The 19,270-nt window shown below is 40.8% G+C and overlaps 4 protein-coding genes and 1 pseudogene across 5 annotated transcripts; 1 reads left to right on the top strand and 4 right to left on the bottom strand.

The window, feature by feature from the left end:
• On the bottom strand, nt 204-3,187 carry LOC104739026. Its single transcript, XM_010459263.2, has 11 exons — nt 3,025-3,187; nt 2,501-2,634; nt 2,299-2,377; nt 2,145-2,212; nt 1,895-1,996; nt 1,719-1,808; nt 1,277-1,351; nt 1,155-1,187; nt 985-1,062; nt 816-872; nt 204-600 (listed from the first exon to the last, which is right to left on the bottom strand). Exons 1-11 carry the CDS (start codon nt 3,077-3,079, stop codon nt 403-405), a joined length of 969 nt encoding a protein of 322 aa, XP_010457565.1. The 5' UTR covers nt 3,080-3,187; the 3' UTR covers nt 204-402.
• LOC104739028 (putative BPI/LBP family protein At1g04970) lies at nt 3,420-6,323 on the top strand. 2 transcript variants are annotated; one of them, XM_010459264.2, is made up of 7 exons: nt 3,420-3,871; nt 4,220-4,271; nt 4,665-4,752; nt 4,831-5,179; nt 5,340-5,588; nt 5,710-5,835; nt 5,930-6,323. In XM_010459264.2, exons 1-7 carry the CDS (start codon nt 3,464-3,466, stop codon nt 6,155-6,157), a joined length of 1,500 nt encoding a protein of 499 aa, XP_010457566.1. In that variant the 5' UTR covers nt 3,420-3,463; the 3' UTR covers nt 6,158-6,323. The 2 variants fall into 2 exon arrangements, with proteins under 2 accessions (XP_010457566.1, XP_010457567.1); XM_010459265.2 differs by lacking the exon at nt 4,220-4,271 and having other exon boundaries at nt 4,613-4,752.
• LOC104739027 lies at nt 6,304-8,825 on the bottom strand (annotated as a pseudogene).
• LOC104739030 lies at nt 9,068-10,992 on the bottom strand. The gene is made up of 5 exons (XM_010459266.2): nt 10,659-10,992; nt 10,414-10,486; nt 10,145-10,209; nt 9,625-9,734; nt 9,068-9,537 (listed from the first exon to the last, which is right to left on the bottom strand). The coding sequence occupies exons 1-5, from the start codon at nt 10,773-10,775 to the stop codon at nt 9,300-9,302; spliced, it is 603 nt and encodes a 200-aa protein (XP_010457568.1). The 5' UTR covers nt 10,776-10,992; the 3' UTR covers nt 9,068-9,299.
• LOC104739031 (zinc finger CCCH domain-containing protein 3-like) lies at nt 11,405-14,396 on the bottom strand. Its single transcript, XM_010459267.2, has 7 exons — nt 13,868-14,396; nt 13,454-13,611; nt 13,262-13,321; nt 12,828-12,944; nt 12,484-12,753; nt 12,106-12,351; nt 11,405-11,974 (listed from the first exon to the last, which is right to left on the bottom strand). Exons 1-7 carry the CDS (start codon nt 13,944-13,946, stop codon nt 11,663-11,665), a joined length of 1,242 nt encoding a protein of 413 aa, XP_010457569.1. The 5' UTR covers nt 13,947-14,396; the 3' UTR covers nt 11,405-11,662.

Consider the following 19,270-nt stretch of genomic DNA (forward strand, 5'->3'; position numbering starts at 1 on the left):
CTAACTCTAATCAGTTTTTGGGCCTTCCTAGCCCATTAAGAACGAAAGTGTTCTTTCTCTGTTGCTTTCAAGACTACAAAAGTTCAGATCATGGAAGACCTAAAGAAAAAAAACAAAGGTCAAGAAGAATCCATCAATTTTATTATTTTTCATTCAACATACGTGAAAGCGTTATTCAAACTCTTTTCTTTACAAACATCAAAGAGGAGACAAAAATAATTAGGGCAAAACAAATTGTTGATGGATGCAATAACATCTGTTACTTGGTGGAATTTTCCGAATTTTTCTTTTCTTCTTTTGTACATAAAAAAATAATTGCCACTCCCAGTAAGTATATCAGAGAACGTGGGAGTTGGGACGAATATATAAGCAATATTGTTTGTATATCAACCAAAATAATATTTAGGATAGCCCTGGAACATCCCTTGCCCAAGATATTCCACCCGGAAACGCTCTGTTAACTCTTGTTCTTGTCGTGGGTGCGCGTGCGGCTTTTGTTTTTTCCTCCACTGGTTTCGCCATCACGGTTAATTCTTTCGCCAATACCGGCTTGTGTATTACGTTTGCAGCCTCTTTGCCTTCCGTCAGAAACCTCAGACCCTGGAGTTTCAAATAGTTTTAGAGTTTTACAAAGCCACATGAGATTAATAAATAACAGCTACAACATGTATTTCCAGCTTTCATGATCATGGAATGAGGAGGCTGATGAGGGACTTGTTTCAATATATGTAAATTCAAGACAAAATGATCTTGCTGAATTTTCATCCATCATTAGAAGTTTAGATAATGAAGAAAAGGTATTGCAGCATTATTACCGAGAGGGAATTATTAGTAGATGGTTTTCCATCGATAGCTAATCTCGCACCAGCATCCTAAAACCAAGAAGCCAGAAACAAGATTTTTTAAACAATCAGGCCTATAATTACGTGAAAACAAAGAAAATAGCAAGCCAACGTTTCTTTTACTTTGCAAGTTAACACTCACCTGAAAGACTTTAGTGCTTGTGCTGTCTTTAACGCCTGCAACTTGACATAGATGCCATAGTCCCGAGAGGGTCACATCCTAAAGTTTTTGGCAAAAACCAAATGTTTAAGATAAACTAGTTTTAAGAAAATTGATAGCATGAACTGGCTTAATGGTTGTAGAAAACTTACTTGTTTGCTTTCAAGACTTTCAATCTTCCCTTCCTACGAAAGTAAAAAGATATTAGCCTCTTTAAGATAAATTGAGTCTTGTCCGCGAAATATGCAAATTAGAGGGTAAAGATGAAACTTACTATTCCAGAAATCATTTCATTCAGTTGCTTAAAATCAAACCCTATTTGTGAAATGCTGGATTTCATCTCAGTTACCTGCATTGAATTAAGATTCCTTGTGAACAAGTCATTGATGGAATAACTCGCGAAAATAAGAATCAAACTGTAATTTGAAAGCAACTACTGCGTAATCAAAATTACAACAAGTCATGAACACATGTATAAAATTGAGCTACTTAACCTTGAAAAATCATAGCAAGCCCTAGCCAGGAATCTATTGTGCATGTGAAGAAAAACAGTTCAGACACAAAGAGATCGGAAGCTAATAAATAAATACTCTACAATATTTTGGAAATCTTAATATTCTTCAAGTCCAGACGAATGTGTAATTGTCATAATCTGAAGTCTAGGAAAAATTAAAGCTATCAATACATGAAACTGAGAAATAAAATATGTTTCTTACATCACTTAAGATCATTTTAGATGTCTCGTTCTGCTCTTCCAACTTCCAATCCAAGGTCGCTAGCTTCTTAGAAAGGTGTTTCTTAGTTGACTGCGTAAACAAATGCATCGAGTCAAAAACCCACAAGGAGATAAAAATATATAACAAAGGAATGCTTCAAAGGATTATTTGTTCACCGCTAATGTGTCTGACAAATCCTCTAGTTGTTTCGAAACAGAGGCAACCGCATCAGCCATATTTTTCTTTGTCACAAACATTGCATCAGAAAATGACCAGCCCTGCAATGTAGAAAGAAAGGAGTAAGATGTGGGTAAACGTTATAAGTCAATGATATATAGTGCATTGATAAAACTACATGTTACAAAACAATAACAAAAGACACTTGGAACATTAAAAAAAAAAGACAGATTTTCAAAAGATAAGCACCTTCCACCACATGTAACAGTACCCCATAGCTCCAACGGCAGCCGCTGGAACCAGGTAAGATGCATAGCCTACATCAGCAAAAGCAAAACTTAATCTCGGTTTCTCATAAAAATTAAACATATTTGAAACATATTTTCTGAAAGTAGATTATCACTAGAGTTTGAATCTCCATTAAAGATGGTAACTGGATTGTTCATAGTTAGTTCCTTGATCTCGTTTGCAAGCTGTCGAATCTGGTAATTAAGAAACAACAAAAAAATATGTCACTAAGAAGAGGGTCCAGCATTGGCCAAATGGTTACAAGAAACACATGAATTATTTTCTCTTTAGATTGTATATTGCTTAAATGGCAAAACCTGAGCAGCTAGGAGTGCACCGTCATACTTAAATGGAGTGCTTTCAACTCCATCAGCCCCCTTGAGTAAGTCCTGAAGCTGGGCTATTAGGTCAGACAACCTCCCATGTCTCAATACGATCGAACCAGATACACCTTGAACATGAAAACATAACCCCCAAGTATCAATTTACATGAATCCTTATTGTAGAAAGGTCATTGATGGAGGAAACTAACAAGACAAAGATACGTTGTTGTAACATAGAATTTGAAACAGAATTAAATCAAAAACTGTATCTACAATCAAATCTACACTTTACAATTGAAGCTATGAACAAAAACTAATTCAATTGGCAAATTAGAAATTCTAGTGATGCATCAAAATTGTCACAACTTAGGATACAATTCAAACCTAAATCTTTGTAAACTGTAGAAAACTATCCCTAGATTATACAGAGTCAAAGCAACACCAATCGAAATCATCGAATTCATAACTAGCAAAAAAAAAAAACATAATTAAACAATCACACATAGTGAGAAAGAGACCTGCGCCGAGTAGGATAAGGACCTTAGAGGTCTGAACACCAGCTTGCACCGCCATGGATTCCGGTTAAAAAGCTAAAACGATCGGCGGCCTCGATTATATAATTCTCTGTTCCGTGACGCAAAGCCAAGCCACCCATAAAAGACGGGTTACGACACCCTTTTGCCCTTTAGACCTCAGCTTTCGCTTTATTTGACCAGAAAAATAATTAGTTTTTAAAATTTATGTTTTAACCCCAAAACTTCTGATTAAATCAGATTACGCCCCCCCCCCCCGACACACGACGCAATGCAAATCGAATGACTAAGGGTATGATAGACTTTTCAGAATAATCCAAATCATTACGCAACTTGCTTGTGTGTGTTGTGTGCTAACCTCTTCTTCTTCATTCAATAAAATCAAAAAAAAAAAAAAAAAAAAAAGAAGCTTGAAATTTCCGCCATGGATGTTGGACGAAGCTTACTCTTTCTTCTATTAACAAGTATCTTCTTGTTGCCTTCACATTCTCAGAGCAGCGATTCGTTCACATCGGTTCTCGTATCTCAAAACGGACTCGATTTCGTCAAGAACCTACTAGTCAACAAAGCAATCGCGTCGATCATACCTCTCCAGATCCCCAGGATTGAGAAATATATGCGAATCCCGTTCCTTGGAGGAATCGATGTTGTCGTCTCCAATCTCACGATATACGAGCTTGATGTCGCGTCGTCTTATGTTAAGCTTGGTGATACTGGCGTTGTCATCCTCGCTTCCGGGACAACTTGTGATTTGAGTATGAATTGGCATTATTCTTACAGTACTTGGTTTCCTCCTATTGAGATCTCTGATCAGGGGATCGCATCTGTTCAGGTGATTTTGATCATGTTTACTTACTTTAGTTCAGAAGATGATGTAGAAAGTGTTCTAATTGAAGCAAAAGCAAAGTCAAGTCCTAGTTTTTATTTTGGTGAATTTTTGTGGATTTGTGTTTTTTTTGAATCGGTTGTGCGGTTTCCTTGGTACTTCATCCATATAGGAGTCTCAAGATTCTATTTTTTTCTTTTGTTTTGGTCCTTAGTTTCATGGTTGTTTTCTCTTAGAACATAGTTGCTTTGTGTTACCATTTCCATATCTTGTTTTAGTTTGGTTTGTTGCTTTGCTCATTTTTTATATCTGTTTTACAAAGGGAATTTGCTGATTCTGGCCTTCTCCGGTAAGGTTGAAGGCATGGAAATCGGGCTTTCTTTAGGCTTAAAGAGTGATGAAGGAGGCTTAAAACTNTAATTGAAGCAAAAGCAAAGTCAAGTCCTAGTTTTTATTGCAGATTTTGGTGAATTTTTTTGTGGGTTTGTGTTTGTTCTCAATCGGTTGTGCGGTTTCCTTGGTACTTCATCCATTTAGGAGTCTCAAGATTCAGTTTTTTCTTATGTTTTGGTCCTTATGTTTCATGGTTGTTTTCTCCTAGAACATAGTTGCATATGGGAATCGGAGGGGACTGTTGCTCTCTGTGTTACCATTTCCATATCTTGTTTTAGTTTGGTTTGTTGCTTTGCTCATTTTTTATATCTGTTTTACAAAGGGAATTTGCTGATTCTGGCCTTCTCCGGTAAGGTTGAAGGCATGGAAATCGGGCTTTCTTTAGGCTTAAAGAGTGATGAAGGAGGCTTAAAACTTTCTCTTTCGGAATGTGGATGCCATGTGAATAACATAAACATTGAATTGGAAGGAGGAGCATCATGGTTTTATCAGGGGTATGGAAAGTATGATTGAAAGTACTATGGCTGTTGGTTGGTTTTCATTTTAACTTTATCTTCTTCTCTGCAATTCAGGATGGTTAATGCATTTAAAGACCAAATTGGGTCAAGTGTGGAAAGTACGATTGCCAAGAAGCTTACTGAAGGAGTATCAGACCTTGATTCATTCCTACAAAGCCTTCCAAAGGAAATCCCAGTGGATGATAAAGCTGCACTTAATGTCACCTTCACCACTGATCCTATATTGAAAGATTCATCCATCACTTTCGAGATTGATGGTTTGTTCAACAAAAGAAAAACGAATCACGTCTTGAAGTCCTTCAGAGAGTCTGTATCTTCGGTTATCTGCCCTGGAAATTCTAAAATGCTCGGAATTTCAGTGGATGAAGCTGTCTTTAACTCTGCTGCAGCTCTGTACTACAATGTAAGTTCCCAAGTCTTTTGGTTTTCTCGTATATTATATAGTCAACCAGAAATAATGCTCGTGATAAATCTGCTCCATATGTTATGAATACATCTGAAACAAGATTACAGTTATCCACTGTTGTTTCTAATATGTGGATGTTTACTCTTGCCATATTTAGGCAGAATTTATGCAATGGGTTGTGGATAAAATACCAGAGCAGTCTCTTTTAAACACTGCTAAGTGGAGGTTCATCATTCCACAACTATACAAGAAGTACCCGAACCAGGATATGAATCTGAAAATCAGTTTGTCTTCACCTCCACTTGTAAAGATATCGGAGCAATACGTTGGAGCTAATGTTAATACGGACCTGGTAATCAATGTTCTAGAAGCAAACAAAGTAATACCAGTAGCATGCATCTCCTTGGTGAGTCCTCTAATGACACAAAGTTGCATAATGTTTTGTTCTAGATACTTACTATAAACAATATTGCAGTGAACTATATATTAGTTGACCAGTAGGTGATCTACTGTTTCCTTTGCTGCAGGTGATCCGGGGATCTGGTGCTCTCCAAGTCATGGATAATAACCTTGGAGGCAGCGTAAGTTTACAAGATTTCTCCATGACTTTGAAATGGAGCAACATTGGAAATCTCCACCTGCATCTTCTTCAGGTAAAACCACACTCACTCATCTGTTTGACTCAGAAGGATTTCACTCATTCTTAACATTTACAAGTATTTCTTTATCTTGTTCCGATCTTTGTAGCCAATAGTGTGGACTGTTATACAAACAGTGTTTGTGCCATATGCAAATGACCATCTAGAAAAGGGATTCCCTTTGCCCATAATCCATGGATTCACTCTTCAGAATACGGAAATCATCTGCTCAAGCTCTGAAATCACAGTTTGCAGTGATGTCGCTTACTTGGATTCATCCCAGCTGCCTCAGTCACATTTGAGTCTACCAAGATCCATGCCTTGGAAAACAAAGTAGTTGTAGTTTACAATTGGCGGCTTTTGCTACTGGTATGATATACGGACCAGTAGCAAACAAAGCTTTGTATACTACGTTTATGTTTCACGCTGACTAAACTGTGTATGATGTACTTCTGTATAAAATAATCTTTGTAATTACTATGGTTAAAATCCGGCTATGGTAATTAATTGTTCAAAGTCATATCAAAGCTGAACGATTCACAAAGTCTGTATCTATACCGAAGCCAGAAGTGTATACTCTGTTCCAACTATTTGAACTGATTCATTGGCCTTGAGTGGGACATTCTAACAGTCTTTTAAAAAGCCAAAACCGCACCAATGAGGTGAAAGAGAAGTTTACAAATTACAAGTCGTCCTTGGACTCAGTGGAGGCTGCTTCATCATTTCCCATGAGTTCTTCAAGTGAGAATTCATCTGCATCAACTAGCTCTCCATCTTTACCATCCCAAGCTTCTGTCTTCACTATCTCCATTGTTCCATCAATAGGTAAATTCCCTTTTCCTCCTTTTGCAGCTTCCTTTACGAATTCTCTGATAACACAAATAAGAAAAAGACCCGTTTGAGCTTGCTACCCAAACAATAATGTGCATGGACCATTGGTTTTGTTGTAAAGGATAGAGAGGAAGACAAAAGGTACACTTACTTGATGTGTTTAACCTCAAAACCACTTTTAAGTGGAGCATACGCTCCTTTCTTTGCGTTTAAGGCTACCATTGCTGGATAACCATATCCTCCAACACCAACACGCTTCTCCAAATCAGGTTGCTTCCCAGCAGCCACCCACACAAAGCTGCAAACACAATCAAAATTCGAACAATCGTGTAGGTGGACCAAAATATCATGATAGTTAATTAAGAGAGAAGAGATGTGTCCTAAGCTCACCTGTAAGGGTCCCTCTTAAACTTCTCTGCAATTGATAATAACATCTCTAGATACTTGTTCCTTCCTTCAGCTTTTGAGTCCAGAATGTCAGGTAAGAAAGAAACAAAACAAATAGCAGCAGAACCACACTTCTCTTCCATAACATCCTATTCAATCAGGACAGAACAAGGAGTGTCAATGGCTTAAGTTGGAGACAAATAGAAAACAATGCTAGGGAATAGTCACAGATTTGAACAGTACCGGCCCAGTGAGTTCAGTTACTTCAACAGGTCCAACATTGGATTCTAGCTGTTCCAGAGCAAAAGATTCTATTGCTGATGCAGATCTAGCACCCTCATAAGGTACTGGGCTGCTTTTGTCTGCACCAAAGACCAAGATAGTGGGGAATCCTTGCACTTTGAATCTGCTCTTTATCGACTGCAAAATATAAAACCTTGTCAGGTCTCATCAGGGCCAAGATGAAAACAAGCGTTTGATGATAAAAAGCAGAAAATGTGGCAACTGATGAGTGATGTCAATTCATACTTGAGAGAAAATGGCTAACAAGTTATAGTGATTACCTGCTCAACATCACAATTGACATGACCTAGTTTGACCTTCTCCTTCAACTTTTTTGCAGCATTTTTCCACTCAGGAGCTAGCTTTTTGCAGTGTCCACACCTTGAAGGATAATTAGAAAAAATATGGTTTCCAGTTTTAGATATTGGAAAGAAGAAGATTAAAGAGGCGTGAACAGCTCAAGATTCAATGTGCCACTACTTACCAAGGTGCAAAAAACTCCACAATCCAAAGTTCTTTGCTTTCAATAACCAACTCATCAAAGTTGCTAGAGTTTAGCTCCACTGAGGCACTAGGCTCAGATTTCTTCTCACTGGATCCTCCTCCATTTTTGGTGCCAGTTGTCTTACCATCCAAACGATCTTTCAACAGCGCCTTTATCTGTAAAATAACAATATATTCATCTGAATACATGTACAAGAGCTTGGTGGAGAATAATATCTATCCGTTAATTCATTTATTCAATAGCTTCAACAACACCATGTAATCAAGTACCAGCAAGAACATGCCACAACAAACCTGCTTAATAGCAAATTGAGCAATGGATTTAGCATCCCTTGCTCCTTTGGTAATCAATTGGAGGCTTCCCGGGAACAAATACTTTAATGGTTGGGAAACCCCTCACACCATAATCCTGGGGGAGACAGCATATTTATCGTCAACCATTGGCAATCACATAGCCCAAAAAAACAGAAAAGCACAACTCAAAATAAACACAAACCTGAGAGACAGACTTGTGGGCGTCAGTATCAATGGCTGCCACAGTAGCAATACCTTTCAAAGTATTAGCAACTTTCTCCCAAGTTGGTGTTAGAGATTTACAGTGACCACACCATGGCGCAAAGAACTCTACCAAAACGACACCATTTGAATTAAGAACCTGCCAACCATTTCCAAGAAGAATATTACACGAAAAAAAACAGTACCTTAGATATCATCAATACATGCTCTCGTAGTTTTCAAGGGATCCAACAGTATTAAAAAATCAGACGTAAGCTGAATCTACTATACAGCAAAACGAAATCATATAAATCACAGCCAAACCTTAGACTTGAAGTTAGAAGGAGTGAGTTGAACCACTGGCGAAGAAGATCCATAGAGAGCATTGCCGATATCGAAAAAGACAAACAACACAGAGCAAATTGTAAACAACGTTAATGCTGTTGATTTGTACATTTTTCTTTCTTTCTCCCAAAATAAAAAAGTGACTCTTCTTTAGTTCTTACTTCTTAGGAGTTAGGACACAACATCACTTAACACATTATCTACGTGGAGTTACGTGTACGCACCAATGATGTTGTTACACGTCAGCACACTCTCTCTACCTCTTACTTACCTCTGTTTTTGTATTCTGTTCAATGTTCATAAACAAAGGGATCCTCCTCCACTGTTAGTGCCACTTATGGAGACAATTTTTAACACAAATCTATTTGATTTTCGAACTTTTAGTTTTGCCACGACAACCAAAAAAAATAGATACAGTATCTCAATTTCCTCACTACAAGGAACAAAAAAAGACAGAAGAGAGCCTTTTGGCTTCATGACAAAACCGATGTGTGCTTTATATTAACGTTAAGAATAGTCATTCGTTGTTCCGATCAACTAGACAACTAATGCTTTAGATTGTTTACTCCCCTTTGGCATCCTGAACAAACAATTGACAGATTTTTTTTTGCATTCTTGCAGGTTATTTCGATATTTCAACCTGCAGTTTCTGGCGCCTTCAAAGCAGTTTCTGGCGTCTTCAAAGCATTTTCTGTTGTTTTGTTCTGTCTTGGGAATGGTCGTCTGAGGAACTTTGTCGTTGGCCAAGCTCGTGGTTTTATTCTCCCTAATAACTTCCATTCTCTTGGCTTCAACTGCCCGGCCAATCTCATTTGCTCCCTTCTAAACTTCCTATTTGCATACCATATCCCGCCTCGCCAACCCAAGCCATACCTGAAAACACCAGACGGGAAACATATTAACGAAAAAACCTGACACAACATCTAACTTGTCACCCTAACAGTCTTTGTGTAAACAAACCCGAGGATCAAAGTAGTTCCAGCGGTGGCTATTGTTGTAGTGAACCTGGAACCAACTGGATCAACAAGCTTCTTCAGTTCTCCTCGTTCCAACTCTTGGGTGCTTTTCATCTGGCATGAGAACACACAAACATTTAAAATGACAGACTTAGGATCATAAAGGTACAAAAACCGTGTGAAACAAAAACAAAACACTGAATGTTCTAAAGGGTAAAATAGTAGACCGCATAGTATTTGCAACAACAAATTATAAGCGGAAAGACTTAGAAACCAGATTTGAAAATTCAGACAATTCGTTGTACGTTCATGATAAACCCGATCAATAACGATACACTATAATAGGAAGCACAAAGTAATTTGCAAGAGTTTCCACAGAAGAGCAGCTATATAATTTCAACTATGCAAGCAGCTAAATACAAAGCAAGTATGTAATACTGTCATATGAATATGTGCAATAAATTTTTGGCAAACAACTTTTAACAGTGAGAAATATCTTGGCAAGTGAGGGACCTAACACTAACCGCATTCTCAATGGACTCCAGTCTCTGATTGATTCTATTTTCATTGTAGTGGCGTAATGAGTATCCTGCACAATCATTCATCCACTGATTAGCAACTCGGTCAAACACAATTCATGAATTGAATGAAGCTTGAAAAGTCAACATCCAAAAACTGAAATCACTTCACTAAGTCATTGTTCACCTTGTTGAAAGCTCCTCAACGCCGTAAGAATAAATAATTGCATGAGACTTCGATGATAAAAGCAAGCAAATAATGAAAGAAAACTCACCAATCCAAGCCGTAGCAACAGATGCAATGGAAGTCCCAACAGTAAAGACGACCCTGTGCCTCTCGAACAAGTCCTAAAGAGATAAAACGAACTCCATCAAAAAAGATGATACAGAGACATTGTCACCGAAAAAATTCTGATGAATAAAAACATTCCCTGATGAATGAAACATTCAATAATCTGAATTCGATATAAAAATCGAAACTTGAGGCAAACAGAAGAGAGAAAGGGAATGAATGGATCACCTTGGTGTGGAGATAGGAATCCTGGACAGCGACCAATGAATTTAGGGCTTTTTTCTTCAGGTGAGGCACAACTGCGGAACCCAGAATCGATGTCCCTCGGCCTCTCAGCCGATTCATGATTTTACCCTGATGCAGGCTGAAGAAAAAACTCGGGGGATTGACTCGATCGATTCGGCGGGGAGCAGATTTTAGATTCTATGGGTTGCGTGTGCCCAAATCGTCGGGGACAAAAACGCAACAAAGGGAAGAGATTCTCCCCCACGCAAAGGTCGAAGCTTTACACCCTCCCCCAGATTTTTCTCCGACAAAAAAAGCCTAAAAATAACCCTTTTCAGTTTTCAACTCTTTAATTGGAATGTTCTCAAATGTAATTGACTAATCAAAAAAAAAAAAAAAATTGGAACCTGTTTTTATTTTATTAAATGAAAAAGGATGTAAAATCTGAATATATGAACATAACTCATGTGCATAATTCTAACTTATAATTCTTTCCTAACTACATGTAATCTTATCAAAGTTGTTGTATATTTTTTTTAAAACAAACCATATAAAATGGTGTTTTAAAAGTTGTTAATGTAGTACATTTGTCATAACTGATAGTTTCAACTTTCACAATTAACACTTGAGAATAACTGAAAAGGGTTAACTGATAGTTTCAACTTTCACAATTGTTAATGTAGTACATTTGTCTTACTTTAGTTAGACTTGTATCATTAAAAAAGAGCTCGTTGTGACTTGTGGGTCTATTTTCTCCGATGTAAAATTTATTAACAGAGTCAAAAACAGAAGAGTTTTAACATGCTATATTGTTTTCAGAGCCATGGCCATCTCCAAAGAAAAAGAAGCCAAAATAAAAGAAAAAGAAAAACACTTTTCACCACCCTTTCTCTTCCACAAAAAAAATTAACAGAGAGAAAGAGAGATCATTGAGATCTTAGAAGCCTGAATGGGGGTGGTTCAGCCATATCGCTGATGAGCAATGCTGTGATCATGATAAATCATGCTTATGTTGATGACGACTTCTCAGACAAATCATGTACTTCTGAGTTATTCAACTGTTCAGAATCATCGTCCGGTTTCTCAGTCTCTGAGCTTTGCTTCTTCACATCAGGTTTACCATTAGAATGAGACTTTGAATCAGAGCGGCTTGGCGACGGTGAGATCCTCTGATGGGATAAGACAGGTGAAGCATAAGGAGTAGGCAGGGACGAAGACATGGTCAAACCGGGATATGGCAGCACCGGGTGGTCAAATTTGCAATTTGGTCCGAACTTGCAGAATCCATAGGACCTGAAGTTACCACAAGCTGGTTGTCCCTGGATGGCAAAAAAGCAGAACAGTGGCTCATTAGATGTTCAAAATATTGTAATATTTGTACATATGATCTGTCAGAGACCACATCTTTTTGTAACCAAAAGCTCTTCGTTCAGTTGAGCAATAGACTTACAGGTCTCGCTGGTAGAACAAACGGGTTTATAAGACTTGGTGGTAGCGGAGAAATCCTTACTCCGGGATGATTGTATTTGCAATCGTCTCCGTATTTACATGTCCCGGTGTTCATAAAAAACCGACATTCTGGTCGATCAGAACTTTCAGGCAAATCACGGTTCAATGCCATAGCCACGGGCACGGATGCACTAGAACCAGAGTAATAAGGTTGATTCTTCACATTATACATGGGGTTAGTTGCAGCCTGCAACATAACAAAAACTCATAACATATGATATCAATAGTAAAGAACAGGTTTCTGCAAATTTTGTGAAGGGCAGTCAAATTTGCTACAAGCAGAATCAATCCGTTATTGGCAGCTTCTATTCAGACTCACCATGTAAGTGCCCCAGCCTTGGGGAGGGAAAAGGCCTTGAGAGGGTGATATCATGATTGGAACATAGGACTGAGGAACTTGTGGACGAGGCAAAGTTCCATATGTAGACATCATTGCTAATCCACTAGCATATTGTAAACCTGTAGAAGGATAGCTAGGCATTCCATATGCAGTAGAATGTCCATTATCAGGTTGAGGATGGTGGAATCTGCAAGCAACTCCGAATCTGCAAGTTCCTGTTCGCAGGTAATATGGACATGGCTTCTCGCCCTGGAGAAGAAACTCAAGTAAATCTTCCACATTCAGTAAAATAAAATAAAAGAAAGCAACCGGTGTGGAAGTACCTGACGCATAGGTAAACCAATAACATTGAACAATACAGGTTCTGCACCGTTCCTGTCCTTTGGGTGATGATATTTACAAGTTGAGCCGTACTTACAAGCTCCTGTCTTCAGAAAATACTAAAAACGAAATTGAAAAGGAAGTTGTTTAGTAAACATCTTTGACGGAAAGTAAACAATTCAGTTCATTTTATTATCTTTCAACTCAAGGAAAGACTAAAACCAGACAAGAGGAATATGTTCTGCAGTTTAATGTAGATTCTTGTTACCTCTTAAAGCAAAGTAATAAACAAGAATAAGTTCTCTTACTTTAAGCAAGATGGACGAGAAGCTTTAAGTGTAAACAAATTCTCGTTTCCTTAATTACTCTCTACAATGCACTAATCCAAACAACAACCATTCGAATTAAGCAAGAAGTAGAGAGAATGAGAGTGCACCTCACAATCGGGCTGTCCAATTCTCTCCGGGAGCTCCTCCTTGTAATAAGCATTACTACCCTATCAAGATGTTTTCAAGAAGCCATGAGGCAAATACTAAAACAAGAGGAATAACTTAAGACTCAGTCAAAATAGATAGGTTATTAATAAGTGTGTGTTCACTCTCTCTCTCTCTCTCTCTCTCTCTCACACCTGTGCAAGATTGGTAGGATGATTGTAACGGCAACTGCTTCCATAGCCACACAGACCAGTTCTTAAATAGAATTGGCAATCTCTTTCACCGGGACGATCCGGATACGGATTCAATTCGGCCACGCCATCATCATTTACTTTCATCTTCTTAAAGGCATCTACAAGATCATCATACCAACAAGAACAACAACAAATAAATCACCAAACTTGGATCACTAGGATATTAAAAAGCAAACGGAAACGTAAACAAAACTCAATAAAAGATATGAATCAGATTATCCAAAAAGCTAAAGAAATTATTATTGAAATCACAATGAGAGTTATTAACGATGATCTTGAAACGCATTACGGAAAAAAAAACAAAAAAAAACGGGATCAAATAATAGTCAGATCTCTGAAAGATAAGGAACTAACCATCGATATTAAAGTCGGAAGATCGAATCGAGACAAGAGAGCTTTGAACAAGCTGAGTGTCTGACATGGGTCGCAGCATGTAAGACGATGATCACCAAGAACAAGAAACAATACAAAGGTGGAAAAAAATCACAGATGAAGTGTTACGATCATCGAAAGAAACAAACTTTTTTTTTTCTGGGTAAGAAACGACACGCAAGAGAAGAACAGAGAGAGAGGTAGATAGATAGAAAAAGAAAAGAAAAAAAAGATTAAATTTTTTTCCACAAAAGAGATCGCTGGTTGGAACAGATCCAGTGGGGAAATTTATTGCTAATATGGATTTCCAAAATGTAAGTAAATTTGCTTCCTTTTTACTATTTGCTTGTTTGTGTGTTTCTTGCTTTTTTTTTGCGTTGCCCAGAGAGACTCTTCTTGCTTAAGAGAGGAGATATTTTTTCTTGAGAGGAGAAATTTCGGATCTTTTGTATTTTGTATTTTCCCTTTTTTTTTTCTATCTTCTGAGATGTCTTCTGTGTGTTTTCCAATGTGAAAAGGGAAGAAAATTAATTAAAAGAGTGCCAAGTAAGTAAGCAAAAGTAATGAGAGAGAGAGTCTTCCTTCTCTCTCTCTTCGCGTACGGGGGTTAATAGAGACACGAAATGACAGTATTGTCCCTACATTCTCTGTACTACTGATGATATTATATCTTCAATGTGCCGACGGTTCCGTTTCCATGTGATCCGAACCATTTTAACTTAAGTAGTAGTAAGTAACTCGTAAGTGGACCTTTTCGCTACTGCTCTCTTTAAAAACCAAAAGAAATGTTTTAAAGGCACTAGAAAAAAAATAAAAACACACTAAAAGCACAAGACTGCATATATAGGGGTAAAAGGGTCAGATAAAAGTATTCTCCTGGCACAAGAAATCTTTATTACGAGAGAGTGGTTTGAGGGGGACCCCCACTGGGTAGAAGAAAGAAAGAAGTAAATTATAGAAAGAAGAAAGTGTGTCTGTCAGCAGAGCGAGACAGAAGAAACAAGAGGGGTGTTGTACCCACGATCTGTCATCTCGGACAATAGGTAAGAAGGCCTAGGTCGGGCTTGTCTAATGGGCCAAGAGCGTATTACTGATCGGCCCATCAGGCCCGGAGAAAGGAAGAGAGCGCGGAGATGCTTCGTTGGTCAGCTCGCAGCTCGGACCCGGTCAAAGATTCCCGCATTCAAGAGGATTAATTAGACCGCGCAAATCGTGCCCTATTAATTGTGCATTGATTGGGCAATAAATTGGTCGGTATAAATATGTAAGGGGGGTGTCACTTGTAGGGGATCGAAGATTTTTCCAAAAACAGCAATACAAATTCAAATACTCAAAAACTCTCTCAATTCAGTTCGGAACTACTTAACGGCGATAAGCTCCTCCACATTTAAATCACTTCGGAAGGAGAAGCTCGTTTTCAGTTCTCACATTTGGCGCTAGAGAGAGGGGATCTATCGCCTGACTCTCGTTAGTTCCGACTTCATATACAAATCCGCTACACACAACCACCGCTATGGCAACCAACTCTCCCAGTCATGTATCCCTGGAGGTGATTCAGAAGCTCTTACAGGACTTGTCTGAGAAGTCCGATCGTCAGCAAGCCGCCTCCGCCGCTCTTACCGAACGTTTTGACAGCCTGGAGGGTCAGGTCTCCACCCGTTTGGAGGAAGTCACGACGTCCGTAGCTGACCTCTCAGCCTCCCACCGCGCGTACGCCGATCGGGTTGATCTCTTGTCCGACCAAAACCCACGTCGACGTGCTTTGGATTTTTCCGGTGTTACTCCACCTTCCATCTCGCTGGTAGCAGCAACAAATGTTACTCCGGGAGATTCATTCCCACCTCAAGTCAACACGCAAACAGCGCCATCGCTGGTTGGCGATGGCCACACTCCGGTTCAGCCCGGTGTCGCCAGACCTTCCGAAGTCCCAGTCCGTCTTCCTCTCCCTGTGGATGAAAACACTTCGACTCCGGAGTATGTTACCAATCCCGAGATCTTCCGCATGCAGAGCGAAATCCGGGACATGCGGTCTGCGATGCACAGTGCAACCACTTCAGCTCCGGATATCTTTCGAGTGATCGAGGAGTCGAGGCGAACTCCTTTTTCTGATCAAATAGCCCGAGTCCGCATCAAAGATACTGGCAAAATTAAGTTCCCGAGCTACGGAAGAAAAGGGGATCCGACCAATCATCTCAAGACTTTCATGTTGACAGCTAGTAGGATGGACCTCGAGCCTCACGAAGCCGACGCAGGGTACTGCAAGCTGTTCGCAGAAACGTTTTGTGGACCAGTACTACTTTGGTTCGCGTCTCTAGCAGCCGGATCCATAACAAATTTCACTGAGCTGTCAACCTCGTTCGTCAAGCAGTATTCTAGCTTAATCGAAACCGCGGTGACAGATGCTCAGCTTTGGAACTTAAGCCAAAAGGGTGGAGAATCTCTCCGGTCTTACATAACAAAGTTCAAGGAAATCCAGGTCAAGATCCCGGGACTCTCGGACTCCACAGCCCTGGCCGCGCTTAACAACGGCCTCTGGCACGAATCTCGCTTCCGCAAAGAGTTATCCGTGAATCGGTTCCCAACCATTCAGGACGCGTTACACCAGGCATCGAACTAGATAGTCGCAGAGGAAGACAAAATTGCCGCTGCGCAAAAACAAAACGCTCCGACTACAGGAAAACCACGGTTCGAAGCGTCCGCCAAGAAAACTCCGCCTACGACTCCGAAGTCCGGGCCTAGCACGTTCGCAGTCACTCAATCTCCTAAAAAGAATTCTCCAAAGAGTTCACCATCCAAACCTCCATTTTCACCGCGCTCCAAGAGCGGTGTACTCCCAAGTAACAAGTGGGTCCGAGATGAGGACACGTATTGCGAGCTCCACAAAACCAACAGTCATTCCACTCGTGACTGCAAGAAGCTGATGCATCTCCTCGCAGAAAAGTATGTGGCGGGAGGAATGCCAAATGTAACGATTGAGGAGTTGGAGCAGAAAGTGACTCCCGGGGTGGACGAAGATGCCCCACCTTCAAAGAAACCAAGGCAGTTTGATGGCAATGAAACCCCCAAGAAAAGAATCGACGTGATAATGGGGGGATCGCGCCTCTTTCGTAACTCCATCACCGCGATCAAAGACCATCAGCGGAAGCTCGCTAGCCCCCAGCCGAAGCGCGCTAGGGTCACGGTAAGCGATCTACCTGAGGTTTCTTTCTCCGAGAAGGAAACTGAAGAGCTGGACACTCCGCACGATGACGCACTCGTCATTTCACTTGACGTGGTGAACCACGAGGTCTGCCGAATCTTAATTGACACTGGGAGTTCGGTAGACTTGATTTTCCTCAAGACGCTCGCTAGAATGGGGATCGGGAAAGAACACATCGTAGGACCGCCCTCACCTTTGGTCTCGTTCACTAGCGAGACGTCAATGTCTTTGGGCACGATCACACTACCGGTGTCCACTCAAGGAGTGGTTAAAATGGTGGAGTTCACGGTTTTCGACCGACCTGCGGCCTATAACGTTATTCTGGGAACTCCCTGGCTCTACCAGATGAAGGCGGTGGCCTCGACGTACCATCAGTGCGTCAAATTTCCAACCCCGGAAGGAGTCCGGGAAATTCTGGGAAGCCAAAGGACGGCAAGGAGCTGCTATCTCGCAAGTCACAAACTCTTGGTTCAATAGCAACCACAGCTCGAGGTCTCCAAGAATCCAGTTCGGACGCAGCTAAAAGGTGACCTCACTGAGTCCATTTTTATCAATGATAGTTTTCCGGATCAAGAAATCAAGATCGGAGGGGGATTGGATAGCGAGTTCCGCGCCAGTCTGATAACCTTCCTAAAAGAAAATATGGCCACCTTCGCGTGGTCCGTAGACGAGATGCCCGGTATCAGTCCAGAAGTTATCTCCCACGAGCTGAATGTGGATCTGACANAGTGGTTAAAATGGTGGAGTTCACGGTTTTCGACCGACCTGCGGCCTATAACGTTATTCTGGGAACTCACTGGCTCTACCAGATGAAGGCGGTGGCCTCGACGTACCATTAGTGCGTCAAATTTCCAACCCTGGAAGGAGTCCGGGAAATTCTGGGAAGCCAAAGGACGGCAAGGAGCTGCTATCTCGCAAGTCACAAACTCCTGGTTCAATAGCAACCACAGCTCGAGGTCTCCAAGAATCCAGTTTGGACGCAGCTAAAAGGTGACCTCACTGAGTCCATTTTTATCAATGATAGTTTTCCGGATCAAGAAATCAAGATCGGAGGGGGATTGGATAGCGAGTTCCGCGCCAGTCTGATAACCTTCCTAAAAGAAAATATGGCCACCTTCGCGTGGTCCGTAGACGAGATGCCCGGTATCAGTCCAGAAGTTATCTCCCACGAGCTGAATGTGGATCCGACGTTCCGACCTGTAAAGCAGAAGCGAAGGAAGCTAGGTCCTGAGCGAGCTGAAATCGTCAACAAAGAGGTGGAACCTCTACTGAAGGCGGGACAGATACGCGAAGTGAAGTATCTTGAATGGCTCGCAAACACGGTGGTAGTCAAAAAAAAGAATGGCAAATCACGAGTTTGCGTTGATTTCACCGACTTGAACAAGGCATGCCCCAAGGATAGCTTTCCACTTCCGCATATCGACAGGCTAGTCGAGTCCATTTCGGGTCACGAGCTGATGTCTTTCATGGATGCCTTCTCCGGCTACAACCAAATCCTTATGAACCATGATGACCAGGAGAAGACTGCATTCATTACGGACCGCGGGATTTATTGTTACAAGGTGATGCCATTCATTACGGACTGCATTCATTACGGACCGCGGGATTTATTGTTACAAGGTGACCGCGGGAGCAACTTACCAGAGGCTGGTAAACCGTATGTTCGAACACCAGCTCGGAAAGACCATGGAAGTCTATATCGATGACATGCTGGTAAAATCAATGGAAGCTAGCTCGCATCTCGCGGATCTGAAAGTTTGCTTCGACATCCTGAATCAGTTCGAGATGAAGCTTAACCCCTCGAAATGCACTTTTGCAGTCCCATCAGGGGAGTTTTTGGGGTATATCGTCACAGAAAGAGGAATCGAAGCGAATCCGAGGCAGATTAATGCCTTCTTGTCTATGAGTTCTCCTAGGACTTTACGCGAAGTGCAACGCCTTAATGGACGGATCGCAGCCCTCAACCGCTTCATCTCTCGATCTACGGACAAATGCCTCCCGTTCTACCAGCTGTTGCGAAAAGGGGGAAAAAACTTCTTATGGGATGCGAAGTGCGAAGAGGCGTTCGCTCAGCTCAAAGCCTATCTGTCTGAACCGCCGGTCTTGGCTAAGCCCGAGTTCGGTGAGCCACTCTTTCTTTACGTAGCTGTCTCGGACAGTGCAGTCAGCGGAGTCTTGGTTCGGGA

Source organism: Camelina sativa, chromosome 14 (assembly GCF_000633955.1).
Source record: "Camelina sativa cultivar DH55 chromosome 14, Cs, whole genome shotgun sequence".
Lineage (NCBI taxonomy): Eukaryota > Viridiplantae > Streptophyta > Magnoliopsida > Brassicales > Brassicaceae > Camelina > Camelina sativa.

Coding starts and splice junctions, on each gene's coding strand:
- LOC104739026 (XM_010459263.2), bottom strand. CDS start 3,079: ATGGCGGTGCAAGCTGGTGTTCAGACCTCTAAGGTCCTTATCCTACTC. Junction 2,378..2,500: donor GTGCACTCCTAGCTGCTCAG/GTTTTGCCATTT, acceptor CTTAATTACCAG/ATTCGACAGCTTGCAAACGA. Junction 1,809..1,894: donor ATTTGTCAGACACATTAGCG/GTGAACAAATAA, acceptor TTGTTTACGCAG/TCAACTAAGAAACACCTTTC.
- LOC104739031 (XM_010459267.2), bottom strand. CDS start 13,946: ATGCTGCGACCCATGTCAGACACTCAGCTTGTTCAAAGCTCTCTTGTC. Junction 12,945..13,261: donor TTGGACAGCCCGATTGTGAG/GTGCACTCTCAT, acceptor TTTCGTTTTTAG/TATTTTCTGAAGACAGGAGC. Junction 12,352..12,483: donor AAGGCTGGGGCACTTACATG/GTGAGTCTGAAT, acceptor GTTATGTTGCAG/GCTGCAACTAACCCCATGTA.
- LOC104739028 (XM_010459264.2), top strand. CDS start 3,464: ATGGATGTTGGACGAAGCTTACTCTTTCTTCTATTAACAAGTATCTTC. Junction 3,872..4,219: donor AGGGGATCGCATCTGTTCAG/GTGATTTTGATC, acceptor TTCTCCGGTAAG/GTTGAAGGCATGGAAATCGG. Junction 4,753..4,830: donor GCATCATGGTTTTATCAGGG/GTATGGAAAGTA, acceptor TCTGCAATTCAG/GATGGTTAATGCATTTAAAG.
- LOC104739030 (XM_010459266.2), bottom strand. CDS start 10,775: ATGAATCGGCTGAGAGGCCGAGGGACATCGATTCTGGGTTCCGCAGTT. Junction 9,735..10,144: donor TGGAGTCCATTGAGAATGCG/GTTAGTGTTAGG, acceptor TTCTCATGCCAG/ATGAAAAGCACCCAAGAGTT. Junction 9,538..9,624: donor GGAACTACTTTGATCCTCGG/GTTTGTTTACAC, acceptor TGGTGTTTTCAG/GTATGGCTTGGGTTGGCGAG.